This window comes from Porites lutea, chromosome 8 (genome assembly GCF_958299795.1).
Source record: "Porites lutea chromosome 8, jaPorLute2.1, whole genome shotgun sequence".
NCBI classification, from domain to species: Eukaryota; Metazoa; Cnidaria; class Anthozoa; order Scleractinia; family Poritidae; genus Porites; species Porites lutea.
Window position 1 is genome coordinate 29091394 of NC_133208.1, and position 23853 is coordinate 29115246.

The 23853-nt window shown below is 39.1% G+C and overlaps 1 protein-coding gene across 2 annotated transcripts; it reads right to left on the reverse strand.

Moving 5' to 3' along the window:
* Nucleotides 1–806: 806 nt before the first annotated feature.
* On the reverse strand, nucleotides 807–22640 carry LOC140946255 (signal transducing adapter molecule 1-like). 2 transcript variants are annotated; one of them, XM_073395348.1, is made up of 19 exons: nucleotides 22498–22640; nucleotides 22334–22418; nucleotides 15604–15679; nucleotides 14939–15034; nucleotides 13107–13186; nucleotides 12883–12949; nucleotides 11768–11861; nucleotides 10765–10802; nucleotides 10276–10335; nucleotides 9742–9842; nucleotides 8968–9059; nucleotides 8461–8526; nucleotides 7754–7788; nucleotides 7227–7314; nucleotides 6614–6668; nucleotides 6151–6213; nucleotides 5043–5151; nucleotides 4117–4212; nucleotides 807–2707 (listed from the first exon to the last, which is right to left on the reverse strand). In XM_073395348.1, exons 1-19 carry the CDS (start codon nucleotides 22538–22540, stop codon nucleotides 2348–2350), a joined length of 1704 nt encoding a protein of 567 aa, XP_073251449.1. In that variant the 5' UTR covers nucleotides 22541–22640; the 3' UTR covers nucleotides 807–2347. The 2 variants fall into 2 exon arrangements, with proteins under 2 accessions (XP_073251449.1, XP_073251450.1); XM_073395349.1 differs by lacking the exon at nucleotides 4117–4212.
* Nucleotides 22641–23853: the final 1213 nt, after the last annotated feature.

A 23853-nucleotide genomic window follows, 5' to 3' on the forward strand; every position in this document is an offset into this window, starting at 1 on the left:
GCGTCAAGTCATATTATAAAGGAAAAAGCCTCACTTCCGGTTGACGTGCATCGCTTAAAAACGCCTTTGCTTTAGCTCCCTATTGTTTTTTTTTTGTGCTTTCTTTTTAAGTACGGAGACGAAAGGAAGAGGAGGCCAGTAACCATGCAGTCATCTAGATCGAACATGCTTGGCCAATAATAGACTGTTCCAGGCTCTCGGATAGTGGGAAAGAAGCGGAAGTGAAAGGCAAGCGAAAAGTCGGCGGGGCGGGAAAAAGCAAAAAGGCCGCCCTTTCTCTCCCTAGTTTCGTCCCGTTTTATTTTTTTCGCGTTCGCGCTTTCTCATTGAGCGGACCCGACTATCTCGGAACCTGGAACAGGTTAGGCCAACAAAGGATTTATGTTAAGGTCAAAAGAAATTCTCTTGTCGAGGGAACAAAGCGACCAAGAGAGGCACGTCTTGCAACCTTGCCATGGGTGACCAATCAGAACAAAGGATTCGCGTCTTCCATAATTTCTCGCTAGGTCTGCTATGCAACTGCGTTAGATACATATCAGATTGGAAAGTTTGTATGTCACAACCACCATTCTTGGGACGTATTGGGATCCCCGCAGATTTTGCAAGGGCAAATGACATCATCACCACTACCACCGAGGTCAAGACTCCGTGAGCTGTGACGTCACAGAGAGACTCAAGCCCGCCCTTTCCCAGACTTCGCGAGGACAACGAGGAAGAATATAACTCCTAGAGACTAGGCTGTTCCTCCTCAATACCCTCCGCCCTCTGTGCGCGGAAAAACACAAAGATAAAAGAGCGGCAAGCTCTGAACGATAACCAGTCATTTATTTATTTAATATTTTACACTCGACTGCTAATAAAATTATACATATTAAGTCATGATTTTCCTGCCTTGTTAAAGGATAATCCTGAACTAGTTTCTTTCTCCAGTTTGTACAAATCCTTTTGATGAATAATATTGAAAAAAAAAAATCAGCTACACAAGCAACGAATTGTTTTGTTGTCTTCATTTCGGCGATACACTTCAGGATTAATACACGTACTGAAAATTAGCTTCTTTGCCAAAAATAGACCTTTTCACGGCATCAACACTGCCTTTAAAGGGCTCCTTAAAAGTAGTTAACTCGTCGAAGATTTAGCCCCAAAAAGACGCCATTCAAACGTCTGTACAACTTCGTGAATTTACGGAGCCTTATCTTCGGTAGTTGTCAAAAAATGCCTTAAAGCTTGACAAAGCTATACCGGTTTTAGGGCGCTTGTTTCATCGGCGTCGATCTATTTTCGATAACCGCTACAAGTAAAAATTTAGAAAAACCGTGGAAGGGCCAACTAAAATACGTAACATTGTAAACAAAATAGCTCTAAGTTACTTCTTTAATGATGTATTATTTCCTTTGACAGACAAAATGTATGAAAACTAATTTGTACAAATAGCAATAATTACGCCAGTCAGTGGGACCACTTCTATTGCCTATGAGAAACGAGTCGTAGCCTGCAAGTACGCTTTCAGAGCGAAAGGGTAGGGCAGAACATTGCCATGCATCCCCTCCCTTCCATACAGCTTGTTCGCAGGCTACAACTGTAGTTAACATTAAACAAACGGAACTTTTAAAAGAAACAAAAACAACAACAGCCAAATAAGGTTGAAGAGAATTTGATCGACGCCACAGGTTAAAATGGCATACTTTATCAAGCCAGTATAACAGGTAAAATTGGTAGCTCATCTTGTCGAGTCCAAAACTTCTTATAACCTCTATTCAGCCAAGTCCAGGTGCGTGAAATACTGCAGGAACCTCTCTCTCCAGTGAATTTCACATTTGGATAATTCTCTTGTTTATCGATAGCGTTTTGAAGCTATTGAACTACCGAGGCCGGCAAGTTCATTTGACGCACACCGTTGAACATAATTAAGTGGGCAGACACCTGATCTGTTTGTAACACGCTATTGCCAACAACTCCAGCTGTAAATAATGCTTTCATGCTATCTGTGGTGAGGAAGATTTATTTGTCCCCTGATCGTCTTAAACCCGGTTTGTTGTTGCTTTCAAGTGTATTGAATTTCTTAATCCAGTGTAATTCTTCAGGTCATTAGATCTCTTTTAATTCAGATTCCTTCGATGCCCACGTATTTTCTTAAAAGAGAAATTGTAGGGGACTTTTCCAGCAGAAACTTTTATCAGAAAATATTTCATTAAGATCGTAGTTCGTTGACCGTGACAATTGTGTTCCATTTGTTTCTTTTTCCTCATCAGGACAAAATAAAGACGAAACTAGTTGCCGTCTATGGTTTTGAAGCAGCAAATTAATCAAACTAATCAAGTAGAGAGAGAAGACAATACTGAGCCTATCAGAGCAACGGTTGCTGCGAATAAACCATTTGAGGTTGAGCGGGAAAATTCGGGTAGCCTGCCATGCTTGCCTGTGTGAAGTACTGCGATGAATAATCTTGCGGTGCACTTTGGGATGGGTACTCGGGCGGTGCCCCAGGGACCCCCTGTTGGTAAGAAATCTGTTGGTAGGGTATCTGAGGTAGTACTTGCTGTTGATTTGCGAACCCTTGGTGCGAGTTGGTCGGTGGTTGCAGAGGGGCCTGGGACGGACCATGTCCTTGGCTGAGTTGAGAGGGCTGGTAAGGCACGGATGTCACGTGACTTGGCACATGACTTCCGTAGGGCTGCACAGGACCTTGATTGGAGTATGCAGCACCCTAAAAGAAAATTGCACAAATATACGCAAACTGAAGCAGTGTCAGATAAAGTATCAAACTATGGTTGCGATCAATCCAAAGCCCAAGGAATACGGTCAGAGATCTAGCCAACGTAGGAGGCGTCGAGACGGGGTAGGGGGCACAGGCTATGAGAATTCTAACAACCCTCACTTGCAAAACGAGGCTAAGTCCAAACTATTCCTGTGAAAACGAGTTTTATTTGCATGAGAATAAGAAATCCTTTTCATATCAACGGATTCGCGCTTAGTCTTACATTGAACCAGACGCTTGGAGAAGCTCGGAAATGGTCTATTAACACCTCAACCTAATGTAAAGGAGATTGAAGCCGTGTAATACACTCGCAGATTTGCATTGTATAAAATAACAAATATAACAGGTTGTAATGAGTCCCGTATACTAATGTATGCGAAGACGGAACCGACACGTAAGGACGCCATATTGCTGGTTCGCACGTGACGTCACGGCGGCCATGTGGGTGGTCAAGAATAAAAGCATTTCTTTCCTCTGGGAACTAAACTCCAGTTTCATGTAAATCCTTCGTCAAGAAAAAATTCTGTTGTATTGACGCCCAAAATGGCTGCCTTACCACGTGGTTGCAAAACCAAGAATGGTAAATTCTGTACACTAGAGTGGTTTTCGTTTGAGTGTCGTAAAACCAAAACCAAAGTAATTACTCTGGCCAATCACATAGGACACAGACAATACATTGAACCAATCAAAACTCGAAGTAATTACATGTGGCTGACGCAAAGCGCGGGAAAATGCATGCGAGCGCGTCACAATTGGCTTTGGTTTTACTTCTGATTGGATGAAAAGGTGGCGCGAATCTTTTAAGCCAATCGCATCGTGTAGAAAGTGCAAAACCAATTACTTTTCGACACTCAAATGAAAACTGCTCTATCCTCATACTATTGTATATTATTACAATCTCTGACACTTTTCTTGGTAAATTCTGACTTGTGATAACCATTAACGTACCCTTACCCAAGCACATCCTAATACTTTTGTACCCGAGAATGGCCAGGATGTCACAACGAGTGTTAACAACGAACCGAAAATTACTCTAGCAAGAGAAAACAGCCGACATTTCGCGGCGCCAACAATGGTTTCCCGCGAAATGACGTCTCAGAACCAAGCGCAGAAGGCGTTCCTACCAGATCTGGGTGGTGCTTCTGATTGGTCGTGCCGCGCGGGAAATTTGCTTTAACAATCAGAAGCACTTCCCAGATCTGGGTAGTGAGGCGACGTCAGTAAGGGATTCCTGCGCTCCATTTTCAGATGTCATATCCTGGGAAAACTAGAACAGACGTCGCGAAGTGTAGCTGTTTTCTCAGGCTAATGTTACTGGTACCTCATAACTGTTTAGGTCCTTTACTTTATTCACTTACCACAGCAGTCGCACTAGGATCACTCACGTACTGCAGAGAGGCAGGAGGGGAGACCTGGGGATAGCCTGCCGGAGGCGGGACATACATTTGAGGGACCTGGGACCATAAATAACGAAAGAAAATGAAAAAAAATCGAGACTAGAGCGAGGGAGCAGTGAGGTTATTTACTAATCAAACAAATCAATGTATGCAATCCCACAACACCAAACTTAATTATGGTTGAACCCAAGAGGCTCAAATCAAATACCACTAAATTTTAATCTGCATGGGAGTGATAGAGTTTTAGTCACTAAAATTCTATCACTCCCATGCAGATTGATTCTGGAAAATTTTCTGCACGGTATACTTTATGTTCGACAGTTCATTCTGGTCTTAGTGAAATTTTCTGAAATTTTTACAATGGAACCTCCTTTTACGGATGGGAAAAGAAAATGCTTACAATCGTGTTTAACGCGTTTGCTGGCTAAAATCGCATAATGACTCACACCCTCTTTGTGGTCAGTCAGGATTTGAGTGCTAAGGTGTCCCCTGAATGGAGATTACACCTAGGTTTTGGGACCCAGAAAAAGTGTCCCTTTCCTTTGAATAGAGCTGTCCCTTCAATAAGTACCAGATACAAAAATTATGGGAACATTTTTCCGGGACCTAATTTTGTGTCCCCTGAATGGAGGCGTCCCTTGCATAGAGGTGTCCCAAAAGAGAGGTTCCATTGTATAGGAATACTTTGAAGTTGTCTGTTAAAGAGTCACATCACAGACATTTTCTAGACTGCACAATCTCTGTTGCACAGAGCGGAAAGATTACACTCGGTTTACTATAAATAACTAGAAGTTTGGCTTTAAACAGTAAGCTATAGGGCTAGCAAACCACCAAAGGTGAATAAAAAAAAACAAGAATAAATTCACGAACGCTTTTAGGATTCTTACTTGAGGATATTGCTGCATTGTTGAAGCTGGTATCTGGTACATTCCCATAGAGCCCTGGGGATTAGCTGCGTAAGGAAGCGTGGGAACTGGTAGCGGTTCTTTCATTAACCTGCAAAGAACACAAAAACCAACGATGTTAGGCAAAAACGTCTCCTATCCGCCGGAAGATAGTTCTTAAGAGATGGTAAACGCCTTAGTTCATAGACTTGCCACAAGTCGACTGCGTGAGTGCCGAAGGCGCGAGAGACGCTCGCGAAGCGGGCGAAAGCTAGCAATAGTGAGCTTAAGCAACGACGACGGCGACGTCAAAGAGAACGGCAAAAAAGCAATTGGTTTAGATTGGCAAAACAACAACTTTGCACGTGCATCACGCTTTTTTGTATATTTCTTTGCCGTCACTGCACTACGACGTGAAAATGCTTAATTTCACGTTTTGTGGAGAACGTGAACACAAGACAACGACTTTCTTTTTCTTTTCCTAAACTTCGATTCAGTCTTTTAGAATTCAACTCCAAGAAAAAGTGCCAACATTTGACGAATTGAACGAGATGGAATAAGCGCGATAAAGTTTCAAGCAGCGCGACTTCAATTTTTAAGTGACGTTTTCGTAGCCGTCGCCGTCGCTCCCTAATGAAGTCGCGAGACGAGCGACTTTTCGCATTACTTAGATGTGATTGGCCTTCGAAGTCTCACACCACTGTCACAACTAATCAGAAGTAGCATCTACTGGCCAATCATGGCTCAATTGCACACCACACACCTGGCGTCCGATACATGTATTTGCCTGTATATTTTCTGATTGGTTCATTGCATTATTTGCATCTCTTGTTTTTGGACAAAGGACTACGTTAGAACTGTAGTCAAACCGGCGATACGTTTCTAGAGGTAACAACTCTTCTTAGCAAACAACGACACAGCCAAACACTGAAGTCATTTTTAGCCCAGTAATCGCTATGATTCGCGGGTCATACAAATCTGTTCTGTGACAAACTTTCACTACTTGCATGACGGATTCAAATATGCTGCATGGTACGTATATAGGCGACACCCTGAATGCAGTTAAATTTGATTGAGTTCCTCTTAATGTAGAGTAGGAAATTTAACCAACCTTTGATATAAACTGAGTGCTTGCAGGTACTGCTCGTTCATTGATGTTAATTCCTGGTGTTTTCTACGGAATGGAAGATATAAATATCATTTCACAGGAGGAAATCTAAGACATTCATGTCCAACGTCCGCGGTCCTCATCTTTGTTAAAAACTGAATCACACAGATGGACGCTTAGCAATCCACGGTTGCTGCGAATCCTGTGCTTGTGAGAGCACAAATTAAGTCTTCACAAGGGGGGTCAAGGGCTGCTGTTTAGTGACCAAATATTCCTGAGCTCAAACTGTAATCTTTAGAATTTCAATTAGGATAAACTATTCTCAACAATTGACGAAGTGATTACTCTCGAGAGTTGCGAGAACGTTCATGCATTCAACCTACAAAAGTAGTCAGTGACGAAACTGACAAAACACTACTGTGCATTTTAAAAACATTAAAAATGCATTTGACTACAGCTGCTGTACCTCTCGCTTTCCTCAATCTTGTCCTTAATGAGTGGCTCCATTCTGTAACATTCATCTATAAAATAATAATTACCATTAGTTTCATAATTTCTAATTTTCACAACTTTAAAATAAACTAAAGATCACAGTAGGTGAGTAGTACACAGTAGCTTTCACATAAATGCTTGCAGATAAAAATTTCTTCCACAGAGCCACCTTGTAGAGCATAAACAGTACCACAGGAAAGTACAGCATAGTGGCTTTCATAGGAATGGTCACATTGAATAATTTTATCTGCAGTTAAGAAAGTACGAAGAAATTCCGGACCAGGGATCCCTTTCTCGAAAGTCACGTTAACTAAGGGGCCCAAAAAGCTGTTGTTATTTCATTCAAGGCAGAGATTGCACTAGTTTTGCAGATAAAAATGATAAAACTATCAGTTAACAAAACAAACTGGACCAGTTTGTTAGCTAGGAGCCATACTCTCATTCTTTAGATTTAGATTTGAATTTGAATACAGTCTATTTGATTTCGGACCGAAAAATTACCGGGACTCTCAAGCACAGGGCCCTAGATTGAGCAGCAAGAGATAACAACATACAATAAAAAAAGAAAAGAAAACACCACAACAAACCCTCCATATCTTGAATTCTTTCTTCCTCATCATCCTCGCCTTCGATGTTGGCGCCTTTCAGCATGTTTGTACACAAGTTTATTTTTTCCTAGATATAAACAAAATCTCCGTTGGTATGAGGCTGGCATTCTTAAAGAATAAACTTGCAAAAAAGAGTTTGAAATACAGAAAATGTTAATAACTACGACATCTAAATTATTGCTTCCTTAAATTCTTTTATACCCTGAAATATAGACAAGTGGACATCCCATCTACAGGATACGAAATAAACTTATGATTCTAAGCATGGATACAAGTCGTTTCGACACGAACTTAAATAGTGAAATAGAAATTGAAGAAAAAATTCGCTCACTTCAAGTACAGTTCGCAATAACAAGAAAAACATCTGGGGGAATACTCTTCGTTCTTTAAGGCAAGTACGTGGAACTATTTACACGTCAACTGAATAAACCTGTATCCAAACGTCGAAACGACCGAGCAACACTTCTTACGCATGTGATCTTTGCTCCTAACAAAACTCGACGTACCTCGCTAATTTCTGTTTTCACAGGTGTTGCAGAGCCTAAAACAAATACACAGGAAAAAATATAAACACAGGCAATCGTAATAACTTCCATCCTGGGAGCCCCAAGTGTAGCTAGTCAGGAAGATAGAATGTTCGTGACTTTCACCACGAACATTCTATTGTCCCGACTAGCTACCCCTGGGTCTCCGAGGATCAATGACTTACAAAGTGATTAACTAAAATATATGCGGCTAAAGATCTATGTCGCTAGTGCAGGCGACAAATAAAACTCAATCAATCTGGCGCAGACACACAGCCCCACTTCTGCTGCTAAGTCTTTGAATCACTCCTCGACGTAATGAGATTGGTTGATGGGCACGTATTTTTTTTAATATTTCCTTTTCTGCCCTACTACGCAAAACGTCATTGGGAGTTTCTGGGTGTCCAGGGTGTGCAAAGATATGTTTAAAGATGCTACGTCAGGAGGACGTTACTGTTCTAGGTCAATCTGCGCAGAAGTCATCACTTAGCACCTTTACCCATATACAAAATGCTTCCGAAGAGTTGTGAAATAGATATCAAACGAATTTCATCAGGGAGCACTCACTACAATATTGTTTGGGTGGTTATTGCGGGCATAGACCCATTAAGGGTCAATTGCTCTGGGGGCAGTTCTCTTGTAGGTAGAGAAGAAAGGAAAAGGTGAATTCGTTAGCATCACCAAAGTACCTTCAGTGGCTGATTGTTGCCTCGGCTCATCTGCCCACCGAACCTTCTTCTTTTCAACCTTGGGTGCTGAAATATGGAGCAATGCAACGTTAAAGACATAAATATGATCTTTCTTATCACACACCTGAGTGAGATCCGCAAGTAATTTGTTTAAGCGTAGACTACAAAACAGTCGGTTTTTTTCTCAAAATCAGTAAAGAAAACGGTTTGTTTGACTGCCCGCACGTACTTGAATACGCAAAAATACGGACTCTTTTGCAGTCTAGTTTAAGCGAAGCTGAAGGAAGTTTGACAAGCGGAGTAAAAGACAACAATATGTCAAATTTTGTCATGTGCCTTTCCTTTATTGCATCATTGTTTGCATCCAACTAGTGCATCACGAATTTTCCATGCAAACTTTCCCTCCTGGGCAATGTAACATACAGGTTTCTATAAGAACACCAAAGTGCAAAGGAAAAAAAAATACAAAACGCTACAATGTAGATTGCAACCGTATAGGATACATACGGCTTTCAGGCTCAGACAAATCAGATGTCACAAAATTTGAAGGAAAGAGACCGATGCCTTGACTGTTTTCTCCTTTCCACCAGTTCGCATCACTGTAGAGAAAGAATACAATGAGCAATGTGGCCTGTTGCAAAGCTTGTAGGCTTTGAGCAAACTCTCTTGGGGGCCCTTGGGGCCAGGGATGGACAGGGAATGGCCTGGGATACCCCCAGAGCTCCCCAGGGAGCTGGCTCACAGTTTGCAACACTGTAGAGAAAGAATACAATGAGCAATGTGGCCTGTTGCAGACCTTATAGCCTTTGAGCAAGCTCTCTTGGGGGCACTTGGGGCCAGGGATGGACATGGGGTGGGTGTGGATACCCCCAGAACCCCCCCACGGAGCTTGCTCACAGGCTAAAAAACCTTCTGGTCAAACATGAACTCTTATAGATGTACCATATTTCTAACATTAAACATTTATGACAATAGAAATGACAGCAGATGACTTCACAGTATACAGGACACCCAATGACACTCGGATGTACAGGTTACCCAAGATTAGTAGATGATATTGCTTCAAACAATGCACTATGGTGCTGTACTTTCAACATGCAAATTAAAGTTGATTACACTTGAAACCAACAACAATAAAAACTGAATTTGCTGCCAACATGGTTTCCATAAAAAGCTTTCATTTTCTTGTGCAGAATAGAGTAAATGCCAGGTCAGTTCACCATGCTTACACTGTGCTGTATCAGTACCATTGGAGCTTAGCAAGTTTTATGACCTACCAACCTGTCATCAAGAACAGAAATGATCTCTCCAGACTTAAAGGTGAGTTCATTGTCTTCCACTGCCTCAAAGTCATACAGGGCTCTGACTTTCTTCACCTCAACCTAAAAAATGTCATTCATGTTTACAGTGTGCATCAAAATTAATGAAGTGTCTACTTAGATAATGCACTTTTGTTAACAGAATATACAAAAAGAAACGTTTGGTGCTAACTCAACCTGATGCACAAGTAATTCATGGTGTATGCTTAATGTGAAGTTTTCTTTACCCTTTAATCCCTCATAGTAATCAATATCAATATTCTCCTAACAATGGAGAATTTGTACGTAAAAATAAAAGTTTCATAATATTGGTTTTGAGGAATGCTTCTCAGAGCCTGCATGCAATCACTGAAGAAACAATTTGACAGTTCTTATTTGTTAGAAACCTGACTGGGGTTATCCTGAAATCTGATGCTTAGACATTTGCCAGTAAATTGCAACTCAACCAATTCAAGCAAGACAGGTTGGGAGTACCGTAAGAGTACAGGATACCTACCTTTCTTGTAGGTGCAGGTAAAGGAGTACTGAAACTGGGATAAAGACTGGAAACCTTTGGCTGATAAATAAACCAGACAAAAAAGATATTATTAAAAACACTTCTACTGTGCAAAGCATTTATGGTTTTTGTGCACATCAAGGTGATGTTCTCAAGGCGCAGGAATATTTTTCTTGCACAACAAAGAAAGATTTTAATCACTGGCATATTCATTTAATAAACTGTATAACTTATTTTCTTAGTAATCAAGGGTGCATTGAAAGCTTTGACATAAATTCAAATGTCATAAATTTAAAACGTAAAGTTTTATTTCGTTTTAATTCCATTCATTTTTTCAGGAGGTGATTTAGCTCTCTTTAGTTGCACTGTAATTTCACCTGGATCTAAATACTCACTCTAAAGTACATTGTACAGTGTAGATATCAAAATAACTTTTTAAAGTTTCATGATTATCACAGTATAAAATAAAAGTTCAAACTTGTGTCTTACCTTGCTAGCTTCAGCCTCTTGGAGAGATAACTCGATTGCTACAAAAAATCCAAAAACTTAACTCAACATATAATTCTCAAAATTATTTACAATCACTCTTTCCCTGTAGACAGATGCTTAATTTTTTAACTTAAATTATTTATACAGTAATACAAGTTGTAAGTACACTATCCAACACTGACTTGGCTTTTTGCGGAGCCAGCAATGCTAACATAGGGGCACAAATCTCTGTTTTAGGTGAAGAGCAAAATGACAGGGAAAGGAGTGTAAATTTCACATTCACTCCAATACAGCGCAGTGGTAGTGGAGAGGACACAGAGGGTAGTGCTGTTGGTGTAATTACAATGTATATTAATTTTATGATTAATATCTATGTTACATTATATTCAGATTAAAAATTTTTAGCCTGGGTTGATTCTCAATTTTCTTTGTGTTCTAGCCCTTGTTCAAGAATAATATTATTAGAGCTAGGAGACAGAAGAGGAGAATCAACCTACATGTAGGTTAAAAAAAATTAACCTGAATTCAATTTTGACTTGTAACATGACATCTACACCAACAAGTATGATTTCAGACGAACATTGCACAACACAAAGTTCAATTACCACTTTATTACATCCACTTAACCTGAAATTTGATTTGTTACTTTAAACAAGATTTGAAATCTGTTTGGTTGTGCTGTTTTAGTGTTCCTTCTTCATTGGCAGGGAGAAAGATGCAACTTAGAGCAAAAAATGGTGCAATTTGGGAATAAATCACACTGCTGAGAGACAATCAGATTGCATGGATGGCCAGTGATTTCAAAGCGGATGTTACAAATGCCAAAATCTGCAGCTGAAAATTATTGAGCAACATATCTCATTTCTCTACCGGTAATTTTTATCATATAGCTTTGATGATAACTGCAACCTTTGAATCATTAAAAAGGGAAAGATATTAGTGTCAATAGTCAATAACCAAAAACAACATCTTTTATCCAAGTACAAGTACAATGTGTAAGTACCTTTGGCCAAATCTTCATCTTCTTGTCGTGCACTGGACGTTGACTTTGCTGATGATGATCGAGGAGGTGAACTGGACAAACTTGAGCTTGAGTCCTTAACAAAAAAGGAAAACCTTGGTATTAAAGCAGGGCTGCTCCATCATTTAGTCCAACCAAGAAGTCCAACCGAGTTGCATAATTCAGATTTTATTCAGACGATGTAGTTCCAGGACATAGTTTCAATATTTAAGTACTGCAAATCTTCACTGTCAAAATAATAGCCATTGGCAAATACAGCCATCTCTCCTAACTCCTTGCTACTGGGGACATTTCACGAGAGAGTCATCTACAATTCAGCTCCTAATATTCCATACTAATGATGTAGATTTGTCCAAAATCTGGTCAATGAGTACCGATCAGTCGATGTAGTAATTATTTTTTTTATCTAGTGTTTATGAACAACAGACACAAAAAGTTCGCAAGCCTTGTAAACATGATGAATCTGTTAAACAATAGTCGTTAGACTTTTTGACATTAGCACAATTTGTGTTTTGCTGCTGCTTGTTTGCAAGCAGAACTCAAACCTTTATGATAAGAGATCAGGAGAAACATAATCTCGAAAAAAATTTCATCTGAAACCACATAACTACCAGTTACTATGTAAACACTGATTTAAGTCATGAGTGAAGAATTTTGGAGGCCAAATCACAAGACAAATCTTACAAAATACATTGTACGTGACTGAAGGTAAGATTTTGTCCATCAAGGTCAAATTTTGTAGTAAGAAATTGTCAAATGACCACCAGTCATGATATAAAAACATCATGTGTACTGCAGGGTTCTCAATAGAAGGCGGCACCCGGCGATTGATCGCCGCTTACTTTGGGATTTATAGCCGCTTACTTTGTGTTTAGGTCGCTTTTCTTTGCTTTGTTTTGACACCTCTGGCTTTGCTGAAGAGCCTCCTACTTAAAAATCTATTGAGAACCCTGGTACTGATTAGCTCAAAATAAGAACTCAAAAGTCACTAATAGTATGAAAGTTTAGTATTATTATAATACACTACAAAGATCTTTCCCTTTCTGAACAAAAAATGCTCCGAATGAAAACAGAGTGCTCAGAAAAAATCTACCAACCTTAGATGTGTCACTGGGAAATTCTACTCCTTCTGCCTTAAGTTCCTTATAAAGTGCTGGTATTAGACTGAAATATAAGCCATTATCAGGACAAAGAGAATAAATATTATGTTACTTACATGTATAGATTTTTAGAAACATAACATGAACTATATATCTGGTTTAATATGGGTGATGAATAACAAGCAAGCCTTGTAAATAAGCATTGGAAATAAATTACGTACCTTAACTGGGGATCATCTTTAAAGCTCACAGACCATTCTTTTATAAGGCCTTTCAGTTTTTCTGTTACTTTGGGATGTGCCTGAAAAATTATAAAATTATAACTAATTATTATACAGTACATTGTAGGTAATATTATGTGGATCTTAGGGGAGACTTTCAGGCCATTCCTTAATCATCAAGGTCTTGGTAAAGTTTACCTTTTACATATTACAACTTCAGCAATAAGTCGGAGGCCTGAATGGTTCTAAAATAAGAGGCATAGTTACTAAAACAAGGAATGACCTACAATGACCTACAATGACCTACAATGATCTACAATGACCTACAATGACCTACAATGATCTACAATGGTCTACAATGACTTACAATGAGCTACTATGACCGAACGTGTAACCCCTGTAATGAGCTAAAATGAAGATTTTAGAAAAAGACAAAAAAAAAGACCAGGGGACGTGTGTCGTAGTTACTAAAACAAGGAATAACCTACAATGACCTACAATGATCTACGATGAGCTACTACGAGCTATAATGAGCTACTATGAGCTAAATGAGTTAAAGTTAAAGTCCTACAATGAGCTACAAAATGACAGACACTGATGTTTGTCGTGTGTCACGCTTGGATGTGACACTAGGCTCATAGTATTAAATTGCCAAGCACATTTTGAAAAGGCAAAACAAAAATTGTGCCTGATCTCAGGTAACTTGAGAAACTTGAAAATAGATTATTGCAATCGCATTTTTACTGGTATAGCACTATTATACCCTGTATTGACGGAAGTCATGCAGGCACTCCCTTATTTGGCCTAGATGGGTATGGGCCGCTGAGCAGGATATGGATTTTACTATTTAGCGTTACAAACAGAGCATCCTGTTGGACCGAAAGCCATTTAAAGGGTCTTATGATGTCTTATACAGGCCAGGGTACTTAAAAAAAATGAACAATTTTTCTTTTGAATAGGGTCAGAATTTGAAGGCCTCCTTTTTTCATCTCTACCCTTACGTCCCTTGAAGATCCCCCCGGATCGACTGTTGGGGTGACTGTATTATTTTGTTCAATTTGTTTGAAAAAAAGACAAGACAAAATAAAACTAATGCGAAAGGTTGCATGGGATGGTTTGGACAAAAGTCACAGTATCATCATACATATATTATTACACTGTAAATTTATCTCCAAGCGTAATAATCAGAGATGCTGTCATCGTTAAATGGGCTGTCATGCAGTAGACTAAACGCGTTACGTTTATGCACACATGTCCCCTGATCTTTTTTTTTTTTTGTCTTTTTCTAAAATCTTCATTTTAGCTCATTACAGGGATTACACTTTCGGTCATAGTAGCTCATTGTAGGTCATTGTAGATCATTGTAGGTCATTGTAGGTCATTGTAGGTCATTCCTTGTTTTAGTAACTACGAAATAAGAGGAAGGCCAATGGCTACAGTACAAAACAGGGTGGTTTAGGCAGAAAAGACAGGCGTTGTATGTGCCCTCTAGTACATTGAGCAATAATGATCTTGATGATTACGGTATGACCATCATACAATAATTTCATTCCATTTACACAATGGCAGTGCTCTTACCAGAATTTTTAATTTTAGGAACCTACAAACCTCTTGGGCTGAAAAAAGGGGCCCTTAAGGATTAATTAACTCACGTGTAAGTAGTAAGAACAAAGTTATCTTAACCTCACAAGTCAGAATACGACACTGCAAGTTTTTTGTGATTGGACATGGCAGATTTAAAAAAATATAGGTCTGAACTCCTCTTTTTGGTATTGACCCGTCTCTTCAGTTTATTAAAAAAATAATAATATTAATGCACATATCTAACTTACTCTCGATATGATACTCTTTGCTTCATTGACAAAGTCTCTGGAGCAAACTTCCAAGTGAAATACTTTATCACAGTTATTGACACAAGCAGACAAGAGCTAAATAAAACAAAACAATGAATGCTTCAGTGATTATCCAGCAATTTCAAGAGATAAAGAATATGAAACAATGAAAAGTTACATGAATGCTGATTATTATGGGTGCTTATTTTCAAGTTCTTGACACTCTATCTTTGAAAACAAAGGTTTGAGACAAAATCCACCAAGAAATTGAATAAACTTAATTTTCAGTGGACAAATACAATGTGTACTCTGTACCAGAATAACTTATGGCATATTGCATTCTTTTTTACAGTTTTCTAGATAGGGCTACAGATATATTTAGTTATCTGTGAAAAGACCAAAGAAAATTGTCTTGTGGGAGCTGGGGAAATACCGATGCATGACATTTTTAATACCTGTGTTTTTTCAATTCCTGTGAAATTTGAAATTCATTTTCTTAGGCTCAAATACGAAATTGTCTTTGGTGTTATTATTAAAGCCCTTGACAAGTGTAAAAGAGAATGTGACACAGTTTCATCTGGTACAAGAGTTTTGCCCACTGAAAATTGATATTACTCAATTTCCTGATGGTTTCCGTTTAAATTTCATTTTAGTGTCTGACTTACAGTAAGCGCCTGAATGGCAACATGAGGAACTCTATGGTTAACCCTTTTCATTATTGACCGCAGTGCATCCTTGGGCCTAAACACACAAAAAGATACAAAATGAGTGTGAGGGTTAAAGATGCACTAACCTACTGTATCATGGTTACCCTCCCTTTAATTTTTATGACGCTAGAACCAAAATAAGCCTGCTCCAGGAAAGAGTAAGAACTACATGTCAGGGTCGGCCAGGGGGGTAGTGGTATACCAGTATACCCGAAAAAAATTCGCCAAAATACTCAAAAATACCCAAAATTCATCCAAATATACCCAAAATTATACCCAGGTATACTTTATACCTGAAATTCAAAGATAGCGATATACTGAATACCCGTATTTAAGCTGCAATATACTGTATGCCCGATTTAAAAAACCCCTGTATACCGTATACCCAAAAACCCTGACCGACCCTGACATGTAGCAGGGTGCAAAGAAAGTCAGTTTTATGGCCTCTCATTCGGGCAAGCTGTAGCTAGCATGTACTAGCCCACCCACAAGTCATTTCAACTAGTCCCAAAACCCTCTCTGATTAGCAGGATTGATTACAATCCTTCTGTAATTTGAATTTCCCCTAAAAACTTCACTTGCCCGTTGGGCAAGTTAAGAACAAAAATCACTAGCCCGATAGCAAAATCCTCTAGCCCCAGGCTATCGGACACAACTTTCTTTGCATACTGTGTAGCCCAGTTAAAATCCCAGACGTTCAACTTTTCACATTAGACATGAACTCTTGGTGGCGGGTGAGTGCTCTCACAACTGCGCCACCGCTTGCTCCCCCTGAATCTGATGCTAGCCATTCTAGAAAAAAGTCAGATATGTTCAATCCACGTTCCCCTGGATATTTACATCTCTGGACCTTTCTAACCCCTTAGAATGCCCACTGACCATCCACAGGAGGGTACAAATATATTGAAGATCAAAATGAAGTTTGGGTTAATAGTGTTTTAACCTTGGTTCATTCTTAATTTCCTTTGTCTATTAGTCCTAATGCACATGTCTTTGGCTTGCCCTGGGGTTAGACCCGTGGGCCAACCAGGGGGATTGTAAAATGGACGGAGCAAAGTTGAGGATTTCTCCTGGGGTGGGGGAATTTAATAAGACAAAGTCCCCTGGGTCAAGTGCCTCTCCACGAAAAATCCCCCTGATATCCACCTCATATAACTGGGATTCACTTGACGCAGGGGGGCATTTTTATGATATTTGGGGATGAAATTTTACTCAATTGCGTTAGGCTTGGAAAGGCAATATTATATCTTTATTGAAAAAAAAATCACTACAATGAAAGAACCCCTGAAGACCAAGGTTATAGGAGAGACTGATAGTTTCTCCACGGACTACTTAAGATGACCTGAAATAATCTACCTCATGATGCCGAAAAAACTACAGTTATTCATTGCATTTCATTTACGTATGAATTTTTTAATAAAGTCTACAAGTCCTCAGCTTCTGCGTTCATAATAAGAATGATCAGTGATAGGTTTAAGAGATCTGAAAATATATTGAGCCGGTTGTTTTTTAATAAATGAATGGATGTGTGATTGCCATTTTTAGAAGTCAGTTAAGGTGATCGTATGCAAGTTGCAAGTTCTAGTTTGCTTTTAACAGCTTCGTTGATTTTGTGATTGTCACGGGATTTGAGGAATTTTTGCACGGACTAGAATGTCCTTGAGAGATTTTCCCTTCCTGTAGGAGACAATCAGTGCTGTTGAATGATGTCCCAGTGTTTCATGAGAATCTTTTAGAGATTCAGTGTGCCCTGATTGTAGGCATTGTAGGTAGTAACAAACCACAAAATCTATTTTGTTTGTTTTGTTTTGTTGCAAAGAGCATCAATGCTGTCAGTGAACTTAACTTAAGTAAGTATTAATTCTTGAACAAGCGTTAAAGGGTAGCCTGGTTCATAGCCTCCCCGCAGACGTCCTTTGGGGTTCGTTTATCACGCATTCATTTCTCCCCCACGGACGTCTGCTAAACACTGACGTTCACCAATCACAGGCTGTTTACCGATTTTTGTAAAACTTAACCTGAGCCGCTTCTTAAGATTCGCACGATCAGTGAGGCTTTTGATCCAGTGTGTGAGAAATTTGTAATTAATACAGAGTTAAACAAGTATCAGAGGGAAGCTATCCTGCAAATTTTATAGCGAAGACCGATGGCTTGGCGCACGCTACTGGTGTACACGAGCGTAACACCGTGCCTTATGCACGATTCGCGCTCAAGAGAAGGCACGGTTTTTGTGCCAAAGCACGGGAAAAAAACATGCAAAGGCACAGATTAGGCACACTTTAGGCACAGTTAAGGCACGTTTTAAATATTGCTAAGGCACATTTTAGGCACAGTTTGGGCACAGTTTGGGCACGGTCTAGGCACGGTTTAGGCACAAATATTCAACGCTGGGCACTTTTTTGAAAATCTTTGTAACCCGACTTGCAAAAAAGAACAAACTTGGTACGAATTACAAAAATAATTCAGATCAAACACGATACAGTTAGAAGTATAGGAAGTGTAAGTTTTGAGCCGCGCCGAAAGTCTGAAAAATTAAAGTATTCTTCGACAGTCCGTGTTTACTCCAAGGATAAAGAGGAAATTCACACGCGATGTATGCGGTCTGAACCTTTTCAATTGCCATGCAATTTTATAGACTCGCTTTCTTTCGTTTCTCAAAGAAATCGTGAAAGAAAGTCGAAGCCATAATAACAAAAACGAAGCTAAAGAAGTAAGGCACAAAAATAGCCAATAAAAGTCGTAGAAAATACTTTTTGCGATTGTGGTAAAATTCGCCTGAAGTTGCATAACAACATGAAAAGTACAAAGTGGTAATTTGAAACCTTCATGCCAACGCGTGTTGTCTTTTAAATACAAAATGCGGCTGCTTTTTAAAAATATTTCTCTGACTAAAAAAGTAGGATTTACACTTAGCAGTAAAATAATTCAAGCTGCTTGTTTGTTTTTGTTTTCTGGCTCTGTTAGCAAATTAAGCTTTGATCGTATAATAATCGATGAGACGTGCCATTTATTTTGCTTCAAAACTCATCGGCGTGCAATCAATTTTTTCGTTCTCATTTTATAAGTCATATCACAAGTAAATTCTTTTTTTGAATGCAAATCTGCCCTCCTGAAAAAAAAACAAATGTTTCGTTCCAACTAAACGCTCCGTTAAGAAGGGGAGAAGAAACCTACTTGGAAATTTTTTAACATCAATGAAATTAGCATATCAACAATGTAATTGAGCTGAGCACTTATTTTAAATACGCTAACCTGTTTAAGATTTCATTTTCCTGTTTGTCGGGGCTTTCCCTGCTGTCTCTAACCGTATTCTGAGTCATGTTATTTCTTATTAGGGGATAAAAAGGTCGTCAAACCGTGTTTCTAGACTTCGTAAACCTCAAAACTGACATAATTGCCGTGCGCCCTTTTCGTTCGCTGTGGAGCTCGATAGGCTGGACACGATTTTCCGAGTGACTCAATATTTTGGCACAACTTGTGCACAGATGAGGCACAGTTTGGGCACAACTTAGGCACGGCTTAGGCACGTTTTTCAAAACTAAAATGCACACTTTATGCACATCTTAGGCACATTTTAGGCACAAAATCTTTATGCCAAAGCACACTCTAGAATCCGATTTTCGGTCCAACGCACGGTTTACGAATTTTCACGTTAAAAAAATGCTGTCTAACCTTACATATTTGATCTTAGCGTAAAAATGGGTTTCCAGAAGTCTTAACAGTTAGTCTATAAGGAAGGTTTAACTTATGAGCATTCCAAAAATTATTATTTCTTCTCTTAACAACAACAGAAAGTCAATGAAAACCAATCTTTTAAATTGACGTTCGCGCTGCACAGAGATCGTATGTAGACAGAACATCTTTCTGAAAACGCCCTAAACTTTGTTGTTTTGCCTTTATGTTCAGTAATTTTTAATACAGTTAGTACTCATAAGTCACTGACCTCTTCGGAGAAATTTTTCCAAAGTACCATTAACAGAAACAGAGAAATCCCACAATATGCGTGGTTAGACTGTAAATGTTACGCGAGCTGTTAAAAAATGGTCCCATTTTGAGCCATACTTTTCATATTTCAATTTTATTTTGGTCTTACAGCCAGAAAAAAAAAATTCAATGAAAAGCTGTTTATAAAGTTTAACTTCTTGCCAAATATTGATGCGATCTGAGTTTTAATAAGTTCATAAGAGCCAAACGATGTGAGATTCTTAGCCGTATACACCAGTAGCGTGCGCCAGGCCCGATGAGTTCATAAATTTGCCGACGGGATTTGGCAAATCCTTTATCTATCAAGCTTTGGTGCTTGTTTGCGACACAGTGCGTGGAAGTACTGGACATTATTGTTGTTGTTGTTTCTTCCCTGGTAAATCTTGAAACATCAATCTACAAAGCTGGAAAATATTGGTATTCCTGCTGTAACGCTCAGTGATATTAGCAAAGAGAATATGAGGGTTGTCGAGAGAGGGACTTTCTCTGTTGTTTATGGACAGCTGTACGGAAGCCCAGAAGCTTGGTTGAAGATCGATCGGTGGAGGAAATGTTAGCGAGTGACTTGTACAGTTAGTATGTGGTCCTTGGTTGGCGACTTTCCCGAGCGTGATTAAATATTTCGTCAAGAAATAAAATACAATGAACAATAAAAGGTTCAATGATTTATTGATATAAGCATTCTTTCTTTCTTTGAAGGAGCGAGATTAAAGTTTGTTGACAGGTAGGTTAATTTGTCGTTCTAGCTTGAAGTTTGGACTTCGGCAGCACCGTGGTCATGTTTACTAAGCTTGTGAATAAATAAAACGCAACAGGAGGACGTGCCTTTTTGCAGAACAAGTTTTCAGATAAACCTTTTTCTGCCGTTGGAAGCACATTGCTGTAGACTTCGAATTTTTTGTTTTACTCGGACTCTTGAAAAAATATAACCAAATTTTGCATACTGGTCCTTGGTCTGCGACCCATGACCTTGGTGGAATTACATTTCGCAAAAAAGGAAACGGCTTTTGTTTTCGAAGAATGCTTTGAATATCTTCCGTATACACGTTTACAAGTTCTCTTTTCTTAATACTTCGAATATATACAGAGTTAATAGTAATTATTGTTTTCGACCGCGCTGAAAACCACTCCGCGCTCGTGTGGGAGACTGTTGTCTGAAGTCTTTCAAAGAAAAGCAGATTATTTTATAGTCACAACTTCCGAAAAAAATATACAGCTGACTGCAGCTTTATTGCATCGTTTCTGTGATTTTTTCAAAACGTTTGAGTCGTCTCAGGTAGAAGATAGCGGTGCGAATGAATAATTCACTTGAGAGTACAAAAGACATCACTTATATCACAGCACGTGATTGGCTGATCGTGACACAATAACTAACCGCTTATTGGCTTATTCAAACAATCCAGAACGTAAAAGTCGGCTGTGTTTAGCAGACGTCCGTGGGGGAGAAATGAATGCGTGACAAACGAACCCCAAAGGACGTCTGCGGGGAGGCTACCTGGTTCAAGGTCTTGTTTGCTTTGCTGAAAAATTTCTCTCACTGAGTTAGTTGCTTCCCCTTTTATAAAACCCATTTTGCAATAAATCCTTGTGATATCCTCATGGTCACCATTCCCGATTTTACAAAATTTGCAATTCCCCCACCCTCTTCCCTTCGAACTAAAACAATGGCGTCAATTTTTCACCTACCCAGGGGTAGAGAATCCAATCCATCCCCCTGTATTCCCCGATATATTCCCCTGATTGGCCTGGGGGTCTACCTCCGGGGCAAGCAGATGACATGTGCATAATTTTTATAATAAGGGCTAGGAAACAAAGGAAAGGCAGAATCAACCTGGGTTGAATCCAATTTAATCTGAATTTCATTTTGACCATACCTGCGACATAGTAATATAGAATTCTGGAACCACGTATGTATCAGATGCAACCAAACATAGATTAAGAATAAGTTAATCACAATCACAAGGATCAAGCATTGTGGTTGGTTTGACTCTGAAAATCTGAGAAGAGTAGGAGAGTATGCTTTTTCTAGAACTTGGAGGGCTTGCTACATTTATGTAGCAAAGAATGCTTAGGAATTCAGGGCTCACAATTCATCAAAAGTGAAATCCAGTGTCAACTTTTGAGAGAGCACTAATATTTAATCATTACTCTTAAATACAAGAAATAAATATTATTTTGGATAATGAGAAACTGTCAACTCATGACAGTCATACTGTTAGTATAGTCAGCAAGTTACGCACAAATTACAGAAAAATGCACAAACAAGCTTAAAACAAATTATTATTGTTACACAGAAGGATCAAGATATTAAGCTTACACCAATTTATCACTTTCTGTCGACAAAAAGAAAATCAATAACAATAGATTGATTATCAATTACAGCTGACATGTCCAAATAACTGAAAGCTGCATTGCATGAAGGTAAATCCTTTAAAGCTACGTCATCTTTTTAGTTCAATGCACAAAGTTGTGCCAAAATTCAACTCTTAGGATAATTTACGGCGAAGTGTCACGGAAATATCAAGTTAAAGATTCAGAAGTTAACAATTTCTTAGCTCAAGTCCAACTTTAACAATTCGCAACAATATAAAGAAGCTGATGAGGAATATATTGAGGATAAATTTCAGCGTAAATATAAAGGCGATTTACGACATGATTCGAGGAACGACAACTTATTTAAATTTCCAATACTTAGTCTACAAACCCAGATGGTGTCCGAGGAATACGATCACATATTTCCATAATAAGTTGCCAGTCTTCCGTTGTGTTGAGTTCACTTGTCGCTTTCTCTGTGAACAAGAAAAAGGGACGAAAGTCATTCACTTTGTTTATCGAACAGCGAAGAGAAGGAAGTAGACTTGAACGTACCAACATCTTGATCAAAGGGTGAAGAGCTAGAAAATAATGGCATTATATTGCTACGGCAATTGTTGGTAACATAAAATTCAGCTGAAACGTCTTAGTCGATTAAAAAATCCGCAATGTACGTACAGGCTTTACGATTTTCTATTGACCATGATGTCATTGCGGCCTTAGAGTTGGGCGGGTAACCACTGACCAGCTAAATCGTTTTTTCTCAAAAGCCTGCACGCTCGTGCGAGAGGTACACCACGGTAAACTTGATCCTGTAGAGACAACTGTTTAACTGTAGGAACTCACTAGCAGAGTCTTGTTAAACATGATTTTACATTGGTTAAATTAAGCGACGGTTCCATGATAGAAAGACTCGAAACACCTAACGTCAATTTTCGAAAATATCTGTGCGGAAGACGATTTGCTTGCCTGCCTCTCCTAGGATTTTCAAACATCTAAAAAATGGTATATTGCCCATTTTTAACGGATGTTTACCCTATAAAGGTCACCTAGAATTTTCGGGAGCCTTTTTTCTCGCTGAAATTTTCGAAAAGGTTAGTTTGGATCCCTATAATTTTCGGATCACTAGACTTTCAGTCAGGAAATCCGAACAGATGAAAAATTTTTGAGGGAATAAAAATATGCCTATATCTACCGTTTAAATACTAAAATACGTTCAACAATGCTATGTTTAAGTGGCTTTGAACTTTATTCTCGTTGGGTGCCCCTGAAGACTGAACACTTCAAGTCCCCGAAAAATTATCACTCCTCAGCTATTGCTGACCATATGTCACTGACATACTTGTTTATTAAGTGAGTTCATTTTGAAATTTAGCATCTGGCAAAACACATAATTATCGTAAGATAAAAGGAACAAAGTTTATACAAGACCTTAAGCCACGATATCTTTAACCATGAAGCAAAACTCCGATATCTTTAACCGTGAAGCAAAACCCGTCTGGATTGAAGCTGCACCTGTCATAGCAGCAAAAACAAAAACAGCAAGGGATTTTAAATTATATGCGACTAAACAAAATCCAGGTAAGAAGAACTAGACACAAAATTTTTCGAAATGCCATGTTTCGGTTAGATCAGTGACAACTAGACTGACAAAGGAATAAAAAGAACTTGTTACAAGATGCAGAAATTCATCGATCCATCCTAGCTTAATTGCATCGGAAGATTATGTTCGCTCCAAACTACACGGTTCGGTTGGCATGCCATCTTTCTTCCCGCGTGCCGCCCGAAGTAAAACCGCGAAGATGCATGGATATTTGATTATGCTTAACCTGCGATCAGGTGACGCAGTCCTTCTTCCCTTTTTGTTTGGGATCCGGTGGTTAGCGTATGCTTAATTCAACTTACGCGGTT

What these genes read in the sequence shown, in the direction of transcription:
- LOC140946255 (XM_073395348.1), bottom strand. Translation starts at nt 22,540, where the DNA reads ATGCCATTATTTTCTAGCTCTTCACCCTTTGATCAAGATGTTG. An exon ending in TGAAAACAGAAATTAGCGAG is followed by an intron (nt 7,315 to 7,753) that starts GTACGTCGAGTT and finishes GTTTATATCTAG; the next exon opens with GAAAAAATAAACTTGTGTAC. An exon ending in AAGATTGAGGAAAGCGAGAG is followed by an intron (nt 6,214 to 6,613) that starts GTACAGCAGCTG and finishes TCCATTCCGTAG; the next exon opens with AAAACACCAGGAATTAACAT.